Here is a 22,356-nt window from a genome sequence, read left to right on the forward strand (position 1 = left end):
TACAGGATACACGTGCACACACTCACATACACAAATACACACAAAGACAATGACAGAAAATGCATTATATTTTGTGTCCTAAGCCTGGACAACAAACCCATTGCACGTCCAGGGACTCAGGACTCCCCCAATGCTGTGAACTGTAACCTCGAGGTAAACACTGTGTTCCTGAAAATGTCTGAAGCATTTTAATATCTTTCAGCTCTTTTAGTTGGCTTACTCTCCGTTTGGTTAATGGTCCAAACATCTAAAACTTTTCAGCTGTGTCAAGTTCTTACAAAATGTCCACTGAATGTTACTTGAAACAAAATTAGCAAGAAAGAAAGAAAGAAAGAAAGAAAGAAAGAAAGAAAGAAAGAAAGAAAGAAAGAAAGAAAGAAAGAAAGAAAGAAAGAAAGAAAGAAAGAAAGAAAGAAAACAAATTAAAACTACAGTAAAGATGCAAAACACAAAGGCACACATTGTAACCCATTCACCTAGCAATTTTGTGCACAAGCTCTAATTTCAAACAAAAAGCTGTTTAAGCCATTAAAAGATAGTTAGTCTCCATTTAAATTAAGGGAAAACTCTTTGAAAACATGAGATAGACACCAAATAATTATTCCAGCACATCATAAGGTAACACAAAGTTTCCGTTTCCCAAACTGAATCTGTGATCAGGATAATTCTAGATCCTCCACTATGAATCTATTTTTTTTCTTTTAATAACACTGATAGGACATTAAATCTGTGTGTGCATATTCTAGCATTTAACTACTTACTGTGTGAAATCCCCACCACTATCACCTCTTCTACTTCTTCCTCCTTAGACAATAGTCCACCTGGGGCACAAAGAGAACTGGGTGAGAACGTCTCAGTTTTTCCATGTGATAACAATCAGGTCTACAGTTTTACAGTTTTTTCAGTCTGCAGTCCAGTATCATTTATATCTACACAATGATGGTCCGTGTTGAGTGATCTGCAGTGGAGTTAATACATTATCTTCACCTCTGTAGTTAGCAAAGTGAGCTCGATATGGCACAGATAAGATTTTTCTTTCCTGTTGACCACAATTTGAAAAAAGGAGCATCTGACAATACACCACTGCTTTCAAATAAAGTCACATTTTACTCTCTTTTTAAACAAACTCTTAGTACCATGAGATTTAATAGTGATGCAGCCATTCAGAGCCAGCCTCTACTAATCGGTGTATTCAGTCTATTGGTGTCTCTGACACTGCTCCCCCAGCCGAGTATCCTACACTTAACACAATTGAGTGATGGATAATCTTAATCACTGCGCTGCAGACTTGAAAAGATCCAAAAGAACCCTTTTCGTATAAAGCCTCTGTGTTGGTTTTCTAGTTTAGCCAGTTGTCCGTGTGGACATCCCAATACTTTTACTCCTCCGCCACATCAAAATCCTGTCCCAGCACAGCTACAGGTCGTGTAGCCATCTTCTTCCATCTGAAGTCAATCATCATCTCTTTGGTTTTACTCCCATTCAGAAGCATATGATTTATTCCAGACCATTAGTCCCCTGTATTCCTCCTCCTGCTCATCACTTATATATCCAATCACTGAAGAATCATCAAAGTATTTCTGTAGGTAGCATGAATCAGAAGTACGAGGTTACAAGGTGATAAGGAATGGAGATGGCACAGACCCCCCTCTACTGCCCACATACTGCCTTATATACCTGTCCACCACCACGTTTACTGACATTGCCTGTAGTTTCTCTCTCAGTAGCAGCATTTACCAATGTCTAGAATGTCTGTTATTATGAAACCATCATATAACAAGAAGAAACATTTGAGCAAACCCAGAAGCTAGATCATTTTTGGCTCACACCCCTGTCAAGCAATTTTCATATATGGAAAAAAGTAGTATATAGCAGTCAGCAAAGAGGCACAGAAAAGAAGACCAGACACCAGCGAAGGAGGATAAGAAGGACAGACGCAACAACATTGTCATCCCCTATGTAGCCGGTGTATCAGAAAAACTCAGGAGAGTTTTCTCCAAGCATGACATCCCAGTGTATTTCAGACCCAGCAACACGCTCAGACAGAAACTGGTTCACCCGAAAGACAAAACGCCAAAACACAAACTTAACAATGTGGTGTATGCTGTACAGTGCAGCGAGGAATGCTCAGACCTCTACATTGGAGAGACCAAACAGCCACTTCACAAGCGCATGGCACAACACAGAAGAGCCACCTCCACAGGACAAGACTCAGCAGTCCATCTGCATCTTAAGGATAAAGGACACTCTTTCGAGGATGCCAATGTTCACATTTTGGACAGAGAGGACAGATGGTTTGAAAGAGGAGTGAAAGAAGCCATCTATGTCCACTGTGAGCGACCGTCTTTGAACACAGGCGGTGGTTTACCACACCAACTGTCTGCCATCTATAATCCAGTTTTGAGATCCCTCCCCAGACGCCTTAACGCCCACTCACATCCTGGGCCATCTGACCTCAGGAATTCGCATGATAAGGTGGGGCCAGGTTTCACAATGAACTCACCCGAAACTCTGGCTGATTGGGTCCCACACCCAATTTCACACCTTGGCTCAGGCGATTAGAGGATCATCAGGGGGTCCTTTTGTCCCTCTGTGGGGGGTCACTCCCACTAGGTTTATATCTGGGACTCTCCACCATTTGACCTTAGAACTGAAGAAGCTTCTCGGATGAGAGGTGAAACGTCTTCAAGCAACTTAAAGAAGTCCAGACGCTTTTCTTTGCAAGCTCCTTTGACTACGATGACCTGGATGACTGTGAACCTTCACAGACAGTATATAGCAGCTAGTGATAATTAATTAACACATACAAAGTGTCCACAATAGTTCAATATTGTTTCTCCCCCTGGTACTGTCCTCTTTTCTCTTTGAAGCTAGTGGAATTCTACACAGGTGACCTCATCACACAGCGAGCACTGGAACGATACTGTACAAACTGGGAATAGAAGCTGGCAAGGCACAGTGGGCGAGTTTAGCAGTGGTTAGTACTTTGCTGTTGTGTTGTGTGTACATATTTAAGAAAATCACTTTCCCAAGTGCAATATAATATTTTAATAGATAATTTCTTGACTAATCTCAAATAACATTGTCTCATCAACCCTGGAAATTTACTCAAACACATGTTAGATGATCAGACCCATGCTGACTAACTGTATGATATGAGGTTTCGGAAACACCATTAAATGCCACTCTGGATTCTGTTTTCTTTACAGTGTAGCCTCACTACCTCTCTATAGGTACATAGTAAAAGTATTTTCTGTTTAATCTGTAAGACTTAAATTTCATTAATTATTATTTTATTTTATTATTTTACCGTCTAGATACCATGGGAAAAGCACATCTTGCTCATTGCTACTGTCAATCAAGGGATAATCTAAAACCTGTAAATATAATTCAGGACCAAACGCTTCTCTGTCCCTTCTGGGCTTCACAAAGAGTTTCTTTTCCCTTTGTTTGACACAGCCCTGGGATATCTTACTACTATTACCCTGATGGTAATCCAGTTTTGTTTTGTTTTTTCCAAAGCTTATCAACGCTCCGGTCATCAGGGACAGCATACAGCAACCGCAGCAACTGCACTGGAATGTGGAAATACAGGATGTGGAATATGAGTCGCCTGCAAACAGTGCACCAACAAAAGGCTTGGTATGTTTATACACATTCAGAAAGACCACTTTAGGTATTGGGCTGGGGACTTGGAATATCACTTTGGGGGGGATAAAGGCTTTATAGTCAGTGTTCAGTTAAACAAGACAGTTTGAAGTTCAAACAGAAGGTTAAATGTGTGTTAGTTTCAAGGTTAAGATCATGTTAGACGATGAGGGGATGTAATAGGAATTACTAACATGCTAATAGGTGTTTGCACTCTTTGTCATTTTGGAAATATTCTTACTGGCTTTGTTGCTTTTCTTGAGTAGCATGACCTGGCAGATATATTCATGCCTTTAGGGTACAATTAAATTACTGTAGTCAGTTGTCAAATACACATGGGGAAATAAAATATGCCCTTAAGCATTTCTACTCACCAATTAACCGGCTACATCTTATTCCTTTCTTTTTTATTCAGAATGTGTTGGGGGATATATGTGAAGAGTTTAAAGAAACATTTACTAACATCTTCATATTACAAAACCAACAGTGTAAATAATATGGATTTTTTTTAAAGGTCTTATCTCATAAATTAAATTACAGAAGCCTTAAATGCCTTTCAAACATCTTTTTCAGATTTTATTCCCAAAGAAATATGTTTAGTGTGACAATATATAATTTATCATAAAAAAGTATGTTGAATTGCTGTAATAAATGTTGCTTTGGACGTGAAGCCGTAACCGACAGCACCCAAACTGACCCAACCTCCTAGTGCTCCTTAGCTTTTATACCAGGCTATAAAAAGAACACAGCGGGCCAATTATTAACTCCTGTAACCCTACACTACAGACCCTCCCAAACAAGCACATACACACAATGATGTTGAAATAATGGGTGGGGCTCAGTACCCAGTGAGATGACAGGGCTGAAAAAGCACCTTTGTGGATGTAAATAAGTGATAAGAACACAATTTCTTTCATAAAAATTAAATTAAAACATGCCAATAATGTTACCATTACTGGCATCAGTGGCACTCATTGTCCCTTTTTTAATCCTGTAACACATTTTTTTATCTTTAAGAGGAAGGACGTTGATTCTGTGATTAAATACAAAATAAATAAAATATTTTATTTCACAGCTACACAGACTACGATCAGTGCCTTTGGTAAACATAAGGTTCGCAAAGACGTGTATGCTCAGTAGTTTAGCAGAAGCAGAAAGGAAGTAAAGCGTGTTGGACATGTGAGTTTTGTCTTGTTTTCAACAAATTCAGTGAAAAACCAATGAAGAATCGCCCTATCTTGTCACATGTTTTATCTTAAGTGTATCTAAAATATGACATATTATATATCATCTGTGCCATGGACCAAAACTAAAACTATAATAACTACATGAAAGACTAACTAGGTTATAGTATGTGATATATTGTAATGAAAAACAGCTACTAAAGAGGAAGCCCGGTCTTTCATTCAAATTTCAACCACTGCTGGTTTTGGTCTTCTTCATTAAAATTTACTAAAAATAATAAACATATAGAATATTGTGAGTTTTAACCTTTAATTATTTTCAAAATATACGTGAAAATTAGGATAATTAACTTCAACCAAATAGCACCTTCAGCCAGAGGGAGATGACGTTATTGTCACCACGCCACACGGAGAAGGTCAAAAGTCAACTCGGTAACATCAAAAGCGAGATGCGTGTGAGCGCCATCAACAAAGACCTCAGGAACTCCTGACTGGCCGGTGTTGTTGCGTTGGTTTTTCAGCATTTCCAGCATTGCGTAGATGACTCTTGCGCGTTGTTCCTCAGAGAGCGGGTCCGCCCAACGATAACAGGGCAGCGATGGAGAGTGGAGCAGGAAATACACAGATGACATGTAGACTTTAACAAACTCCAGTTTTAGATAGGAGAGGTCCCTCTGTAAACACACAGGGAGAAAGCTTTAGTTCATATTCACATCTCAGTGTAAGCCACCCAATCTATTATACTGACAGCATCCTCTACAGGTCTGAGCTGATATTACGCATCCAAAGATGCAGACTGTTACTGTAATAATGTGTAATGTATTAATGTGTATGCGATAGTCCCCGTAGGGAAATTGCTCCTCTGCATTTAACCCATTCACCCAGTGAAGCAGTGGGCAGCCACCAATGCAGCGCCCAGGGAGCAGTGTGTAGGGACGGTACCTCAGGGTAACCGTTCAGTGGAGTCGAACCCCCCAACCTTCCGATCATGGGGCCACCACTCTACCTACTGAGCTATCCCTACCCCACTGAGCTATCCCTAAACTCAGTAGCTATCCCTACTGAGTTTAATTAATTAAACCAGGCAATCAATACTTCTTCAAAGCTACCTTTTACCTAACCAAAACATCCTATTTCCTCTTTGTTCCCAAAAAGAAAGCAGATCCCCAACATATCACTTTGTAATGGGATCTGTGTCCCAAAACCCTGTTTCCAAAAGAGTTGTAATAATGCATAAAATGTAAATAAATCCAGAATGTCTGGCCTGCAAATCATACAATCCCTTATATTTGATTAAACATGACAAAAAGACATATTAAAAACCTGGAAGGAAAAAATAATTAAAATTTTTACGTTTCAAAATAGTTGGTACAGGCCCGATTAATATATTTACAGGTTTGCATATGCTTCCATCCAGACACAGGGGACGCTAGACCACCGAGACAACTACACTTAAAACTCAAACTCAGCAGTTTTTCAGTCGTTTTATAATGACTGCCATTATACTATTTAAGCAAATATGTAGTTCAAATAATTTGCATTCCATTTTTTATATTTGCACCGGGCAAAAATGTGTTTGGACACAGAGTTGTATAACTACACACCTACACGCACGCACCTTTTGTGCTCTGTTCATGTTAGTCTCAGCATCCAGCCAGGCACTCTGGAAGAAACACAGTTATTTGAATATTCAGTTGTCCTTACCATCAAACAAATGTGATGGGTCATACCACTTAACAAGCTTTAAACTCTCTCTATATATAATCACACATTATTTTTACTATGAGAATATTAAAAATAATCTCACAGAAATCATCTTCAACAAGCAGAATTTCAGCTGTGTTGATAAAGCAACAAAACAAAGGAGCAGTTGTTGAATCTTATTTGAATGACAAATGTGACTTTTCTCACCCTGAGAGCATCTAACAGGTCTGGCTGGTCCAACAACACAGGGAAGGTTGAAAGTATAGGACTGCATATTAGATCTGAAAGAGAGATAATGGTATTAAACCCAGAGCTGTGAATGTGATCGGTTTGGATAAGAACCACTGACAGTGCGAGCTACCTGCATTCTGCATTGTGGGCCTGTCCATCAGCAGTGCGTCTGCAAGCAGATGCCTGTGCAGAACCAGCAGATGGATGCAGTTTAGGCAGTGGAGGAGAGTATCTGGAAGGACACTGAAGAGAGAAAATGTACTTATTACAAACATATACATGCACGCACATACATACACACAGGGATATATCTGAGATGAGTCAGGAATGAGTCCAAATAAACAGAGGAAGGCTTTATGGATAAGATATTCTACTGCAGGTGTTCAAGCACAGTGGCAGTCTTTTTTTCACTGATCTTCTAACCTGAGCTGTGTTTGCGTCCGGCTGTTGGCTGATTTCAGCTTAACAACAAGTTTGGGCTGCCGCCTGGCTTGGAGCATCTGCTGGAAAACACCACTTGGAGCTGAAAGGAGAGGAGATACACTGATTAATATAACATAAAAACTATTATTTTGTTTCTATTGTTTTTTCCTTATATTATTTTAAGATCAAAATGTACTGAGTCTGCCATTTCTCCTTACATCCTCTAGTGGGTGACGCCTCCACTGCTACATCCTTCTCATATGGAGTGCCACCATTCACAGGCAGTTCATAGGTCCTGTACACAGTAGATAATTCAATTTTGTGCGCGCTTAATAATGTCAGTGGTTTTGCGCTAGGTGTCATTTTACTTTGTTAATCTTTTCACTACTGTAGGTGTCTAAAGAAAAGATATTCTGATATATTTTCGCAGTTTTTTCTGCATATGTCTGGATGAATGTAAAAAAACACATGTACCTGTTCGGCACAGGATTTCCTGCATCATCGGTCAATTTGAGGAAAGCCCAACCACAGCTTAGGTCTCCTCTCTCCCCAGTAGACTAAAACAGAGACACTTTTTCTTTTCTTTCCTTATATACATTTTTGTAATTCGCAAAATTGTATGCACCCTTACATTTCGTATAAAAGTGACTCCTAATTCAAAGAGGATCCCGAGGTTAGGAGACGCAGAGTTGCAGCGCAGAAAACAGTCTCCATCCAAGAGGGTGGGCAAGATACCGGTCACCTTGAACAGACACACACATGAACACATGCTAAATTTCACATTTCTCACAATTTCTTTTTTTGTCTTCTTTTGCAGAGCCTCAGTACAAAGAGTCTGCAAATCAGTTTGTGTTGTAAGGTTACAAACATAGCAACCTCCACATACCCTTGGAGAGAAGCTCCAGGTCTTTGGGCTCTTGGCGTTGTAGGCTGCCCTTATTATGTGGATGTTACTCAAAACCTGAAACACAGTGAAACTCATGTTGAAAAAAGCAAGAGAGCAAGGGAATTAGATACAAAGAGTTAAATCTGAAAAAAACCCTGCATAAAAATCTTCCTGTTTTATGGCAGAAACGTGTTCTTTGTTGTCTGAGTTGAGCTGAAATGTGACTGTTTCATAAGCTTACACACTTAAAGAGACCAATACATGATTCCTGCCACTAAAGTAATCAAGGATATGAATTACTACATCCACACTAGCCCGGTTAAATTTGAAAACGGCATTTTGGTCTGAAAACGCTCCGCGTCACACTATCGTTTTCAGTTGTTTTCACAGAGTTGTTGATCCATGGCCGAAAACGATTACGTTCCAGTCCTGCGCATGCATGAAACGCAAGACGATTCGACCTGCCTCATTTCTGTCTGCTGCTTATTTACTTTCCGGCTCTCTGAAATGTTGTGACAAAATGTTGAGGAAAAGCACCAAGTTTTTTAAATGGACTAACAATGAGGTGAGTTGTTGCTGCGAGTAACACAAAAGTACAAAGTTGCAAAGCAAGTGAGAATTAAAGAATTTGAAGAAAAGCTATCTGGAGCATGTGCAAACTGATCTTTAATAGGGCTGTCAAAATTGAGAACAAACAAAACAACTGCTGTATAATGCCCTCCGCTATCATAGTTTAATTGGTCACATGACTGCATCACATGACAAAATGTATCATCAACTTCGAAAAAGTTCCGGGTTCGCTGTTCACACTGCTACGCAAAAACGGCGTTTTCGAATGTATCCGCTTTGAAAAGCGTTTTCAGAACGCTGCGCTTTCCTTGACCTGTATGCACCCTTACATTTCGGTCTCAGTGTGGACGGAAGGCCAAAACGGAGAGACAACGATGCCCTAGCCGTAATGTTTGACACCTGTTTTACCTAATACACCAAAAGTATTAATAAAATTCATTATACTCTGAAGACATTTGGAGAAATTAAAGAAGTGCAGTAAAACATTACAGTACAAAAGAACGTAATAATGATCGCTCCAACCAAGGAAGAATGGAAGCAAATGTTCCCCTGATTCTGTTTGTAATAACGACAGTGGTATAAGCTTTCTGCACAAGCAAATATGCTAAGCCATAAATTCTAGATGTGCAGATAAGGTTGAAATAGCTCTTTTTGCAGACGACTGTACACCACTTTATACAGCACATTTGAGTCTATTTAGAGTGACGCAAAAAAGAAAAAACTTCATATAATGAAGCGTTCAGGATCTTTCTCAGTTCTCTAAATGTTTGTGACTTAGTACCTTTCTTGGTGTGTGGCATAAATTTATGTTGTAAATATCTCATAATGGTTTTAAATGATTTCTTTTTCATTTTTTGTCATGGACTAGTGTCTAAAATAAAAGTTTACAGAGACAACCATGATACCTGAGTTCCGTCAAAGGCGCAGAGGCGGACGTGCCGGCTGAGGACTTGAACACCAACCCCAGGAGTAGGAATCATCCTGCAGCTCCACAAACTGAAACAAACACTCGTGCTGACCTGCCGAGGACGAACCTACACCACAGGAGAATCACACAGTAGGCAGGTTTATGACTATAGTTGCTGGTAAGTGTCAGAAACACAGGGACAAGCTCACCTTGCCAGTGTCTGGGTCCAGGAAGAGGTCTTTAAAGGAGAGCTGTGATTGGCTGAGCTGAGGCTGAATGTAATGACTTCCTCTGTATGTTACACCTAATAAAGGACACAAAGGGTTACAGCTTTGCCCTGAAAGTCATGTAGCATTGGCTTGTTAGATAAATATTACTATTTACAGTGACAGCTGCTTCTATCAATACGGTAACAATAGGGTAAAAATTGTGCATCTAACTCACCATTCAACCTACTGTACCAAAACAACTACAGTAATAAAAATAACATCCAGTATAACTCACCCAGTATAAACTCTTAATTGTTGAAGCCTGTGCAGTTATGAACTTGAATAAATTAAAATGTCTTTTAAACCAGCTCCTTTATCTCACAGTGTAAGCTGTTCAAGCTGTTTTAAGTTTTGGGTGTCATCTTAGTTTAAATCCAAATTTCCATTAAGATGCAACAATTTGTAGAATTGTTGATTTTTCCAAATATAAATGTGACACATCCTGTGATTTCTGCTTCACTGATGCAAGGATTTGTTACTACCTTGGAATACATTACTTAGAATTGGGGAAATGTAATCCACATATTTTGCTGCTTTATAGAAAAATTATACATTGACAAAGTAATTGGCAGAAGTTGAGTAACTGGCAATGAAAACAGTTTTCCCCTAGCCTTATAACAGCCACTTAACCTGTAGGATGATGTCAGGCAGCACTAAGGGAGGCAGGTCTGTTCACCACCAGTGGACCAGCAAGCTCTAGGATTTACTGAATTCTGCCAGTGCTTCCAAAACTGCACAGATCCCCCATTGTGGGCAGAGTTTACTTCATATTAATTTGTGAGTTTATCCAGTCTCTCTCTCTCTCTCTCTCACTCACACACTCACACTCTCACACTCACACACACACACACACACACACACATGCTGCATAATGACCTTCCTCCACCAGTAATTTATTGAGAGTTGATGGTCTGAATCCTGAAGGTATAGCACCCATGGCGGAGAGCACATCTGTTGCATCAATCTGTCACAGACACACGATAAAACCATAAAACGTATTTAACACAGCGCTAAAGATTGTGAATGCAGTATTTGTTGTTGGGAAAATTAATAGCAGTTTCAGTTCTTGTAGTTATAACTGTAGAGTATAGAAAGTCGCACCTCACTCAGAGCCTTTTTGACTGTAGACCAGTTAGAATGTGAAGCACTGTCAACAAAAACAAAAGAAACCAAGAATAATTATGTTATTCATTCACACCAGTAAGTAATATTTTTATGTTGCCATTAATCTGGATAAATGTAGTTTTCAAAATTATCTTCCTTTTAAACAAAGTCTCTCAAGTGTAGGGAAACACAGACCCTGGAAGCTTAATGCCATTAAATAAAAATTAAATAAAAAACTTTCAACCTCCATTTGGCTGGATCATCAGTTAATTCTTCACTATCTTGATTTTCCTCCTCTTCCGACTCCTCCTTGTCATCATCATCTTCTTTTGAATTATTGTCATCATCATCATCATCTTCCTCATCAACACTAGAGCCAATCTAACACATTATGGTTACATTTAAAATATAATCAGAAATCATATCCTGTTATGGTCTTGATCTTTTTTGTCAGTCTATACTAATATTAAAAACACAATGAATAAAGAAAACTGCTGCAGGCTGCATTTTAATGTTCTCAGTAATGTTTTATAATTCCTTCAGCTAAACACTTGTCTAAATGAAAATTCATAATGTTGGACTTGCTATCATTGCAGATTTTGTACCTTCAGGAAGGTTTTTGGAACCACTCCTCTGCTGCCTTTAGTGTTCTGAGCCAGCCACCATCCATCTGCTGCCTTCCTGATAATCCTCAACACCTCCCCCTTCTGAAACAACAGGCCACAGAACACCATGTAAGTTCACATAACTCACACATTTATAACAAACAGATGAGATCAAATGCAGTTCATCACAGACATGTCTAAAATTCAGATGTGAGGATAAACCTATCTTCCTAATCGGTTAAGTACTTGATTAAAAATTAACCGGCAATGGAATAAGATTCATTAACACAAAGGGATATCAAATTGGATAAGTGGAGATGGATGGATGGATGGATGGATGGATGGATGGATGGATGGATGGATGGATGGATGGATGGATGGATGGACATAACGATTAATAAAGCTTATAAATTACACTACAGTGCACTAGACTACATGCCAATATCTACCAGACACATCATAGAAATGTTTAAAATTAAAAAGGTAAATAGTTTTCAGAAATATGTAAATTACATTTATTACTTAATTCAGGCCTGCAAGACTTGAAGAAGAAGATTTGGATGGCTAGAGCGCCCTCTTCTGTTGAAACTAAATATTATACAATATCGCTTTTAACATGCAAGGGGAAAGAATCCAAGCTCTAAACGTCCTAAATATATTGCTGACATCAAGGCTGTTTGTGTTTTACCCGAACAGACAGATCTCCTTCCTGCTCTCCTTTGAAATCACTGAGGACCATGTAGATGCGAGCATCTGACTGAGATGGCGGTTTCAAATCTCGCCTCTCATCACCGGCAATGTTGTTAACAATTTCTACATGCTCTTCTTCATTGTCGTTACTGTCTTCGTCATCGTCTTCTTCAGCACTATTTTCACTATCTTCCTTTGAAACATTACTGTGGACCAGGGAATAATTCAGTGAAAAAAGGTATTCTTGGGTCAGATTTGTCAATCAATTGTCATTGAATCTGTCAGATAAACTGATGCTTTGCAATGAAGCATGCAGGTTAAATTGTTGTGGGGAAGTCAAGCCCCCTGCAGCATGGACTATAAAGTACATACACAGATCAACAACAAAAAAAACTCTACCGTCCCAGTTTTCCTTCTTTGCACTTAACACACATTTCACTAACCCTGCTTCAGTGCTAGGTCCTGGTGGCGACAGCTCCAGAGAGAGAGTTTTTAGACACTCCATGATGTTTTGCACTCGTCGCTCCTCTTCCTGTTTCCTCTGATCATAATTGCCCACTGGAGCCAGCTCATCACCCTGAAAGATCAAGCGTTAGCTTATGATGGCTAATTAGCTACACTGCTGTCAACCATGCAACATTTTCCACAAAGATAAATTAATATATCGATTTGCTGCCGTAAGTAATGACAACTGCTTTAATAAAAACAACTAATATTAGTCAAGTAATATCACTGATTGCTTCCAATTGTTGGCATCGAAAGATTATATTAAATCTGTGTACAATAATAGTATTTGAAAAGGTTGAAAAGTTTCTTAAAGATTAGAAAACTAACCTTGCTCAGTTTCTTCAGTGTCCTTAGTGTCTCCTCTGCTGACATTTGCAGTTTTTGGCATCTGTTTGCAAGTAGATATCAAATTTTCAAGCATTCCATAAAGTAGGTGATCAGGGCATGTGGTAGAGAGGGTCATCATGCTGAAATATCCTTGGGCAGACTGATAGCGAACTCACTGATGGACCCATTGCAGTCTGAGTACGTGTGTAATTGTTAGAAAATGTTTATAGATACAATCCTGTATGGATTTGTGCGTGACTGGGTGAGTGACACTTTTAGCAGAAAACCCTTTGAGTGCTCAACTGACTACTAACTACACACAAGGATTTCAATGTTAAAACAGGTGAGGGTGCTCATCTTAAGGAGTAAGGAAGGGCACTGCTGGTGCTCTACCACAGTTGGTTACCTTCGAAAGGCCTCTTCAGTGGATCCAGCCTGGCTCTGGACATCCTTCTCCAGACTGTCAACCTGTGAAAGTGTTTAAATCAATGTACAGTTCAGCGTCTATATTGATGATTATGTCGGTTTTTATTCTGGTTTACATTGCTAACTCACAGCAGTGCATCATAATGAATTGTTACGAACAGATGCTAATCAATATTTATGCTAGCGCATGCCACGTCGGTAAAGGGCTTATAAGACAAAAGTGTTTAGAGAAACAGTCGAGTTCAAGCCTCGGGATCACATCATTTCGAAAAAGCTCTGGTGGTACATGTGCAACAACTGTATAACGTTCAGTCCGAACAGTTTGGTGCAGTCGCACCTAAGTTTAAAGCGTCGTTCTTGAACTGACCTGTTTTTTTATTTCATCCACTTCTCTCTGGGCTAGCTGCAAAGGTCCTCTTCTTTTTAGTGGCATTTATACACTTTTTAGGGTCACACGGTACGTGTGTTAGCTGATCTTCTAGCTTGCTAACTGACGCTGGGCTTCCAACAGTTGCTAAGCAACTGACTTCTTCTTCTTCTGTATAAGGTTTATTGGCGGTTGGCAAACAGCAAAATGGTGCATTACCGCCACCAACTGGTGTGGAGTGTGGACCGAAAAAGCAACTGACTTCTTCGATTTTTTTTTAATTGTCAATGTAATTTCCGTGCTTATTGTGGGTTTGTTTTAGTCAGCATATTTCGCTTATGTAATATATTTTTATATATTCGTAAATGAATGAACGCGATATTAATACAAAGACTATGTTTTCTGTTTTTTTTTTTGCAATTATTGGCAGTTTACAAGCTTACATCAAGCTACCGCCGCCTACTGGTCTGGATATTTTCTCACGATTCCTTGAAAAATTACTGACGTTACTGCGACTTCATAATGTTGGAGTTGTTTGTGTTTAATGCGCATTTAATTCAGATTCAATGCCATAAGCGTAAAAATTGATCGGTCTAAAGCCAAATATTGGATCAAAAGGCAAAACTACCATTATTGATTGTAATCATATATGAATCCAAATACCCTCCAAATTATGATGTAATGCATTTCCATTTCCTCTAATACTAGTTTTTAAATCCTAGATGTTTGATGCTTTTACGGGTTTTATGTCCAAAAAAGATAACATAAAATATTACTGATATTTTTACTTCTCTTCCGAATCGAGCGTGAATTCCCCCCCAATAATCCTCAGCTTTTGACTGATCGAACCCATCCAGCACCACATCTACAATACAATACAATCTTGGTCAATACGCCCTGTAAAATTATATCACTCTTTCAAAGGACACTTGCAATGCACAGTTGTGTAAGTGCTTTCAGAAAGACCTATAGGGGGCGTACGTTACGTCCTTTGCCTTTCGTGTTACCTTCACTGTCACTTTTCTTTTCCCCAAATTTCAAATGTATAATTTCAAAACATACCACCACTGTAACAGCGTTGGGTTTTTTTTATATAAAAAAAAGTTTAAAGGTCGCTTATGAGCCCATTTAAGATGTCGTTCGGCAAGCGTCCTCGCTAAATTGCCCCCGATTTTCTAAGTTACGACCCTTTGAGTGGCAGTGAAGGCAGCAAACACTGTTAGTTATGTCATTTATCAACCATGGCTGCACCCGTCGCTCTTATTCAAGGTGCGAGCAGAGGACTGGGCTTTGGATTCTGCAAATATATACTTAAAAATAAATCACTCGCTACTGTTGTAGCAACATGTCGAAACCCGGACGGGGCTGCAGAATTGCGGAGCCTGGCCGGCCAACACCCGGGCCGACTGATGGTCCTCAGACTGGACGTGAACCACGAGGAGGACATCCGCGGAGCTGCAGAGAGGGTTAAGGAGAGTTTCGGTCGGCTGGATCTAGTCGTCAACTCCTCGGCAATGCTTCACCCTTCGGGGAAAGGAGAGACCAGCTTGAGGGATGTTTCTGCACAGGTAGACCTTTGTTTTAGTGTGAGAAGCCACATTTCCGTAAAAACTGGAGTAAAAGTTAGTTTAACTCACTGTCGTGAGTCAAACCGTTGCCTGTGTAGAAAATACATGCACAGAAGTAGTGCAAAAAACTTGGTGAGACACCATCATCATAGAGGCATTTGGATTTCCCCCTGTAATGGTACATACATTGGACTTTTTCTAACAATCTCTGGTGGTCCTTAAACTGTGCTGGTGATGTCTGTGTCCAGCAAGAGAGTCTGAAATCGGCAACACCAAATTCATTAAATCCTTAATTAAGTAACTTTTTTCCCATTTCCAGGGTATCATTTCCACCTTAACGACTAATACAGTGGGTCCTTTCGTCATGGCCAAGTATTTCTCCCCCCTCCTTCTTAAGGGCAGTGGTGGATTTGGTCAGCAGCCTGCAGAGAAAGCCAAACAGCACAGCGGGATCATTGTTAACATCACAGCGAAAGTGGGATCAATTGGAGACAATGGTATCTGGTGGTTCCAAAACACTTTGTGCATACATGTCATGTAGGCAGTGGCACTTCCAGACCAGATTTATCAGTGGGACCAGTGTTTTGTTTTGTTTTTTTAATCGGGGCACAGAACAAAACAAAAAAGATTTTTTTTTTTTTAATGTATTAAGCACATACTGTACAGGATTGACAGTCTCTGTTTCTGATCCCTCGTTCTTTGCATCCTCTCCAGCTAACTCCTCTTTCTCTCTTTCATCCCCTCATGATCTTCATCCTCTCTCTCTACACTGTTCTTTGTTAACAGGAGAAAAACCCACCAGCTAAACGGCTCCAAATTTAAAAGAGCAAGTGTGCAGCACCCTAAACGGTCCACGTTGAACACGTCAGCAATTTAATTCCAGTTACCGTGCCACTGCATATCACCATAAGAAATCAATTAATTATTATCTCTTGAGCACAGAGGCCAGAGCTAGTTCTACGGGGGCGTTGGCCCCTGTCTAAAACCACCTATGCACGTAGGCAGCACCACTTTTGTTACTTAGCTGAAGGACAGAGCATAGTTACAAAGCAGATATTTATCTTTTGTTATAATGTGCATGCATGCACAGTGGTAAAATGTTCATCTCTAACACTTTTTTCTCAGGTCTTGGAGGTTGGTACAGCTACAGAATGTCTAAAGCAGCTCTTAACATGGCCACTAGGAATTTGTCTATAGAGCTGGGCCGCAGTCGACCCAAGGTAAGTGTTTTCATACATGCTGCATTAATGTCTTGATGCATGCTCAATCATCAAGTTAAGGAAATCCCAAAGTTGAGTCTATTCATGTGGTTGTTTGTTTGGTTGGCGTTTTCAGTGGGAGAAACATTTCGTCATTCGTCCAAGTGACTTCCACCCTTATGTGTCGGGAGTATCAGAACAGCTGAGACGCATTTTCTCTTAAGACTGGGTCTCTGTTGGTTTCAAACCCCAAGACACACTGTGCCAAAAATTGGTCCACCCAAAAGATATGTCACAAATAGAGTAATATAGTGTACGCTGTTAAGTGCCAGGAGGATTGCCAGGATTTATACATCGGGGAAACCAAACAACCTCTGGCTAAACGGATGGCACAGCACACAAGAGCTAACTTGTCAGGCCAGGACTCCGCAGTCTGTTCACACCTACAGGCCACGAGATACTGTTTCAATGATGAGGATGTACACATCCTGGACAGGGAGGAACTCTGGTTTGAGCAGGGAGTCAAGGATTTACACGAAAAGGGAAAAAACATCTCTGAGCCTAAGGTCTAAGATGCTTGTTACTGGTGTTTGTATCTTTCTTTTAGAGCATGGATTAGGGCATGCCCTTGTACATAGATCCCATAGCCTATAATGATGTTTTTTTTCCCCCAGGTTGTTTGTGTGTCCCTACATCCAGGAACAGTGAACACAGACCTCTCCAGGCCTTATCACCGGAATGTGCCACAAGACAAGCTGTTCAGCGCTGAACACTCTGTGAACTGTCTAATGAGCATCGTTGACACACTAAATATAGAAAAGACTGGAAAAGCGTACAGCTGGGATGGAACCGAACTTCCGTGGTAGAATTTCTAAGAGATGAATTTCACCACTTCTGGTCTTAATGGTGAATTTCTGAGCAGTGTTGAGACAATGTGGAGATGAGCTGGACTTCATGCTATTGATGTACAAGACATTTGTGCTCAAGTGACAGTTCAGATGGTCAATGAAAAAACTCTTTTACTACCTCATAATTATCCAAAGTGCTTAAATCATCTGTAGCACATACAGCTTTTGTGTGAAGTCATTATTGACAATGTATCTGGTTTCAATATTTCATACAACTCTCATATAATTTAGTACTGCTCATTTTAATGGTAAAAATCATGTAATATCTCACTAATCTTGACGTCTTTCCCCAATTCAGTAATATCATCAGGTGGTTTGTATTAAAGGTGAATAAATTATTTGACTGTTTAAAATTTGTGGTTGCATTACACACACAAGCAGTCATTTTGGAAACAAGTGCTGTGGACATACAGTATGTTTTAAGAAAAAAAGATTGCATGGCTGGAGTTAATCTGCTAGTACATTCTACATGCAAATGTTGCACAAAGACTAACTCCTAAAGATAAAATAATAAAATCCTTTACATAGGATCTGTAAGATTTTTTTTTCATCCACATCAAGTCTGAAACTGATTGTGATAAAAGTTAATCCCAAAGAATCTGACTCTTTATGAGATATAAAGATGAAGCTATTTGGCAACTGGAAAAACACTGGACTGCAGCAGTCATGGCTCAGTCTGTTGCAATCTTCCACCAGAGGTGTAGTCACAAAACAATTAGTGCTTTCACTACCTCATATATTCAGAAAAAGTTAATTTAATATGTAATTATAATAATGGATTGCATTTATATAGCGCTTTTCTAGGCACCCAAAGCGCTTTACAATTCCACTATTCATTCACTCTCACAAACTGGTGGAGTTGTAGCCACAGCTGCCCTGGGGCAGACTGACAGAACATTCCGGTTACAGATGAGCTTCCCAATCCCCTGAGCCACGGTCGCCCCGTAATCATAAGAAAATGAATACAACTCCAATAATGTAAATAGATTACTGCATTTGTAGGCTTTTGGTTTTGTAAGTTGCTTTTTAAAACAAGATTTACACTTTAAATTAGAGATGGCACGATACCACTTTTTTATGTCCGATACTGATACCGATATCATAAATTTGGATATCTGCCGATACCGATATGAATCCGATATAGTGTTTTTTGATCAACAAAACTGTTTTTTAAATATCTTGCTGCATTTTGTATAAGTTCATACTCAAGTTTAAAACAACAACTACACTAAAGCTATTCTGTTATACCTGTATGCAAAAAAAAATATTTCATAGTTCAGCAATACTGTTCAATCTAATAAACTTAAACCTACACCATCCTCCCTATTCTGGTATTTTAAAGAGTACTTAGCATAAATATTAAGCAACCTAACTAATAGGGTTCCAACTCCCAGCAACAACAAAAATAAATAAATAAAAAATAGGGAACCACCCCTTAGACTTGTAGTCAAGACCGCCTAATCCGAGACCAAGACAAGACCAGAGGGTATCGAGACCAAGACAAGACCAAGACCAAGACCAAGTTGAGACGAGACCGAGTCGAGACGAGACCAAGACCAAGACCGAGACAAAAAAAGTCTTTAAACTGCAGCCAGATGCTATTCTATATACATATGCAGGACACCTTAAACTAGTTTTTTAATTAAGCAGCAAGGCAGAACAAAGTCGGGCCTGTATCAAGACACAGGGACTAAACCCCAATTCAACCAGACCCAGAACTGATCCGGAATTAAAACAGGACTACAACAGTAACCAAGACAGAACCAGAATCAGAACTAGATGATAGTAGCACTAAAAAATCATCATAGACCTGCACTACACTTATTTTTTAATTCTACCAAAGTACAATATTTAGATTGAGAAAAGTTTATATAATTATTTAGCCTTGTTGTGCAAACAAGCCTGCAGAACTTAATAAATATAGAATTTGAAAAGGAACAAATGGTATCTAAAAAGAAACACTAGGTACATGTTCTGATGAGTTTTGGCAAACAACCATTTGACTAACATGTGTGTCTCACCTGCTCTTGTTCCATCTCTGTTCTGTCCTCATTCTCTCTCTCCCTCTCTGTTCCTCTCTCTCCCTCTCTGCTCCTCTCTCTCCCTCTCTGCTCCTCTCTCTCCCTCTTTGTGCTGACAATCAAGCCAAACACCAACATCATCAAATACAGTGGAAACCAGATATTTACACACTCTTCAGATAAAAACACAAACACTTTTTAATTGTAACATCAAATCAGACTAAATGTTTATTTTTTTAGATTGATAAATATAAAAAACATATTTGTTAACTTTGAGAGTAAAGAGAGAAACTATCTGTATTTCTTAATTGCAAATGGAACCAAATTGTATTCAAAATTGAGCCACACTTATGGAGCTCCACAGTTCTTTTCCTGGTCTTTTGGTTGACATCTCTTGATGTTCCCATGTCACAGAAACAGGCTCTGTGTTTTGCCTTATATGCATCCACAGCTGTGCCACCAGTTTACTCACATGGACTCTACTAACCTATCAGAAACTTCTTCAGCTCAGAATCGAATCGTCTGGAGTTTCTTATTAATTAACAATAAACTTAGTGTATATGTACTCCTAAATTTGATGAAAGTGATTAAAATAGACAGCTCCCTCTTTTTATTCTGACATTCAACTAATTCAAAAGATATTTCAACATTTATTTATCTAAAACAAAAGTTTACTCTAAATTGATGTTTAGCAGTAAAAAAAATTTATGTTTTCTCCCTAAAGTGTATGTAAATATCTGGTTTCAACTGTGAATATACTGCTGTGTATTGAAATTCCTCTTGTTTTGCATAGATATACTAAACAACATCCAAAGCATAATATATAAAATAACATCTACCTGAGTTTTTTCTTTGAAAGAAGCTCCTTATGTCCATTGTTGTGTTCATCAGTACACAATTGAAACCGATTTAGAGAGTTTGTTTAGCCGTGGAGGGTAACAACTGAAAATATGAAATGTAAGCTAAGACTCTCTAAAAAATCAGCATTGCTGTTCGGCTTTTTATTTATCCATTTTTTGATTCACTCGAAGAGCAAGTAACGCAACCAAGTGATCAGTTTGATATCAATCTTTTGTGATACACCGTCATATTTACATTATTAGTTCAGTACGAATGATTTGCTTTGGTACCTGGTCAAACTTAAGCTCTCCTGTCTGCAGCAAACTCGCAGGCAGCAGCTTCTCCCCCCTCGCTCACATGGGTGCTGTGCTCAGTCGCCTAGTGCCTGAGCTCGGATCATACCAAAATTAGGGGGAATTTACGACGGTGCGCTCTGTGCTTCGTGTGTTGTTTTTGTTTTATACAGTTGTCAGTCAGGCATCTAACTAAAAAATTACACTCCAAAAGACCCCATGCTTCTGAAAAAATGACCCGGGCTTAAGCCCAGTAAGCCACCCCCCCCGCTCCGCTGATGGTTGACTCCAAATCTCCCGAACACTATGTCGATTTGAGAACGCAGGACCGAAACAGCGAGACCAAGACCGAGACCAAGACAAAAGTCCGTCGAGACCAAGACAAGACCAAGACAAATGTCCGTCGAGACCAAGACCGAGACCAAGACAAAAGTCCGTCGAGACCAAGACGAGACCAAGACCACGTAAAAGTGGTCTCGAGACCGGTCTCGAGACCAAGACCGGTCTCGAGACATCCAACTCTACCACCCCTCACGCTCCACCTCATGATGCTTAATCGACGTAATCAACCTTAATTTGATGCAGTGTGAAAAAAAATGCACAGAAATCAATTCTTTTTCAAGAAATATTAAATAGATTCAACATCTTTCAGTGTTCCGCGACCAGGACGAAAACCGCATTGTTCCTCCTGTATCCGAGGTTCGACTAACGGACGAACTCTCCTTTCCAGCACCCTGGCATAGACTTTCCCAGGGAGGCTGAGGAGTGTGATCCCCCTGTAGTTGGAACACACCCTCCGGTCCCCTTTCTTTTTTTTTTTTTTTTTCTTTTTTTTTAAATGACATCAGAAACAGCAGTATGCGACATTACCTGATGGCAGAGCTTCAGTTCATCCTTTGTCATTTTTTTTTTTTTTTTTTTTTAATAAATAGGACAGGGGGAATGAATGAGAGAAAGAGGGGGAGAGAAAGAAAGAAAACCAAAGGGGAGAAGAGACGGTGAGAAGGGGGGGGAAGAGAGAGAAAAAAAAAAAAGAACTCCTGGGTCACCTGTATGGAGAAAAAAAAAACAAACAAACAAAAAAAACAAACAGAGGAGACAGCAAACAACAAAGAGCAACATAATAATAGAGAAAACAAAGCACCATCACAATAAACTAGCTAGTCATAGATATCAATATTTACTAAATAATAAACGATATTGTGCAGCACGCAAGATAGACAGCGCACAGTGTGCTTTGAGGCAGCAGCCAAGAAAGCTTTAGTCCGCGTCTGTGAATACCCATGTGTGCATACCTGTGTGGATCAGCATGCTTGCATTCCAAAGGTTTCTCCATGTAATGATCTGCTAGGGAGTGTGGGGGGGCCACAGCCCCGTCCTCCAGGGTGTGAAGCGGGTATGGAGGAGATCAAAACTCCAGACATCCAGAGGCGCCCAGAACACAAGAGACCATGGAAGACCAACAGAGGGGCAGCCGCTTACTGGAACGTAAGAGCTGAGGAGAGTCCCAGATGAGGGCTCGCCCAGCAGCCGCAGAGCAGAAGTCAGGGGGAGTCCCCTTTCTTAAAGATGGGGACCACCACCCCGGTCTGCCAGTCCACAGGTACTGCCCCTGATCTCCACGCAACATTGCAGAGGCGTGTCAACCAGGACAGCCCTACAACGTCCAGAGCCTTCAG

The 22,356-nt window shown here is 39.8% G+C and overlaps 2 protein-coding genes across 4 annotated transcripts; one reads left to right on the top strand and one right to left on the bottom strand.

Annotated features, from left to right (window-relative positions):
- Positions 1–804: 804 nt before the first annotated feature.
- Positions 805–14,041, bottom strand: nphp1 (nephronophthisis 1). 3 transcript variants are annotated; one of them, XM_085296305.1, is made up of 21 exons: positions 13,849–14,041; positions 13,462–13,523; positions 13,056–13,116; positions 12,665–12,798; positions 12,220–12,427; positions 11,532–11,633; positions 11,171–11,307; positions 10,924–10,969; positions 10,684–10,786; positions 9,763–9,857; positions 9,552–9,680; positions 8,077–8,151; positions 7,822–7,932; positions 7,665–7,747; positions 7,409–7,485; positions 7,191–7,290; positions 6,898–7,010; positions 6,744–6,817; positions 6,451–6,495; positions 5,200–5,506; positions 805–821 (listed from the first exon to the last, which is right to left on the bottom strand). In XM_085296305.1, exons 1-20 carry the CDS (start codon positions 13,912–13,914, stop codon positions 5,228–5,230), a joined length of 2,100 nt encoding a protein of 699 aa, XP_085152431.1. In that variant the 5' UTR covers positions 13,915–14,041; the 3' UTR covers positions 805–821; positions 5,200–5,227. The 3 variants fall into 3 exon arrangements, with proteins under 3 accessions (XP_085152431.1, XP_085152430.1, XP_085152432.1); XM_085296304.1 differs by lacking the exon at positions 805–821 and having other exon boundaries at positions 4,112–5,506; XM_085296306.1 differs by lacking the exon at positions 805–821 and having other exon boundaries at positions 4,116–5,506; positions 10,699–10,786; positions 13,849–14,040.
- A 996-nt stretch (positions 14,042–15,037) lies between these two features.
- Positions 15,038–17,876, top strand: LOC146560823 (uncharacterized). Its single transcript, XM_085296307.1, has 4 exons — positions 15,038–15,416; positions 15,736–15,913; positions 16,542–16,636; positions 17,290–17,876. The coding sequence occupies exons 1-4, from the start codon at positions 15,090–15,092 to the stop codon at positions 17,479–17,481; spliced, it is 792 nt and encodes a 263-aa protein (XP_085152433.1). The 5' UTR covers positions 15,038–15,089; the 3' UTR covers positions 17,482–17,876.
- Positions 17,877–22,356: the final 4,480 nt, after the last annotated feature.

This window comes from Mchenga conophoros, linkage group LG13, assembly GCF_057382185.1.
Source record: "Mchenga conophoros isolate Kocher_MC1m ecotype Shallow Benthic linkage group LG13, M_conophoros_male_GT1.1, whole genome shotgun sequence".
Lineage (NCBI taxonomy): Eukaryota > Metazoa > Chordata > Actinopteri > Cichliformes > Cichlidae > Mchenga > Mchenga conophoros.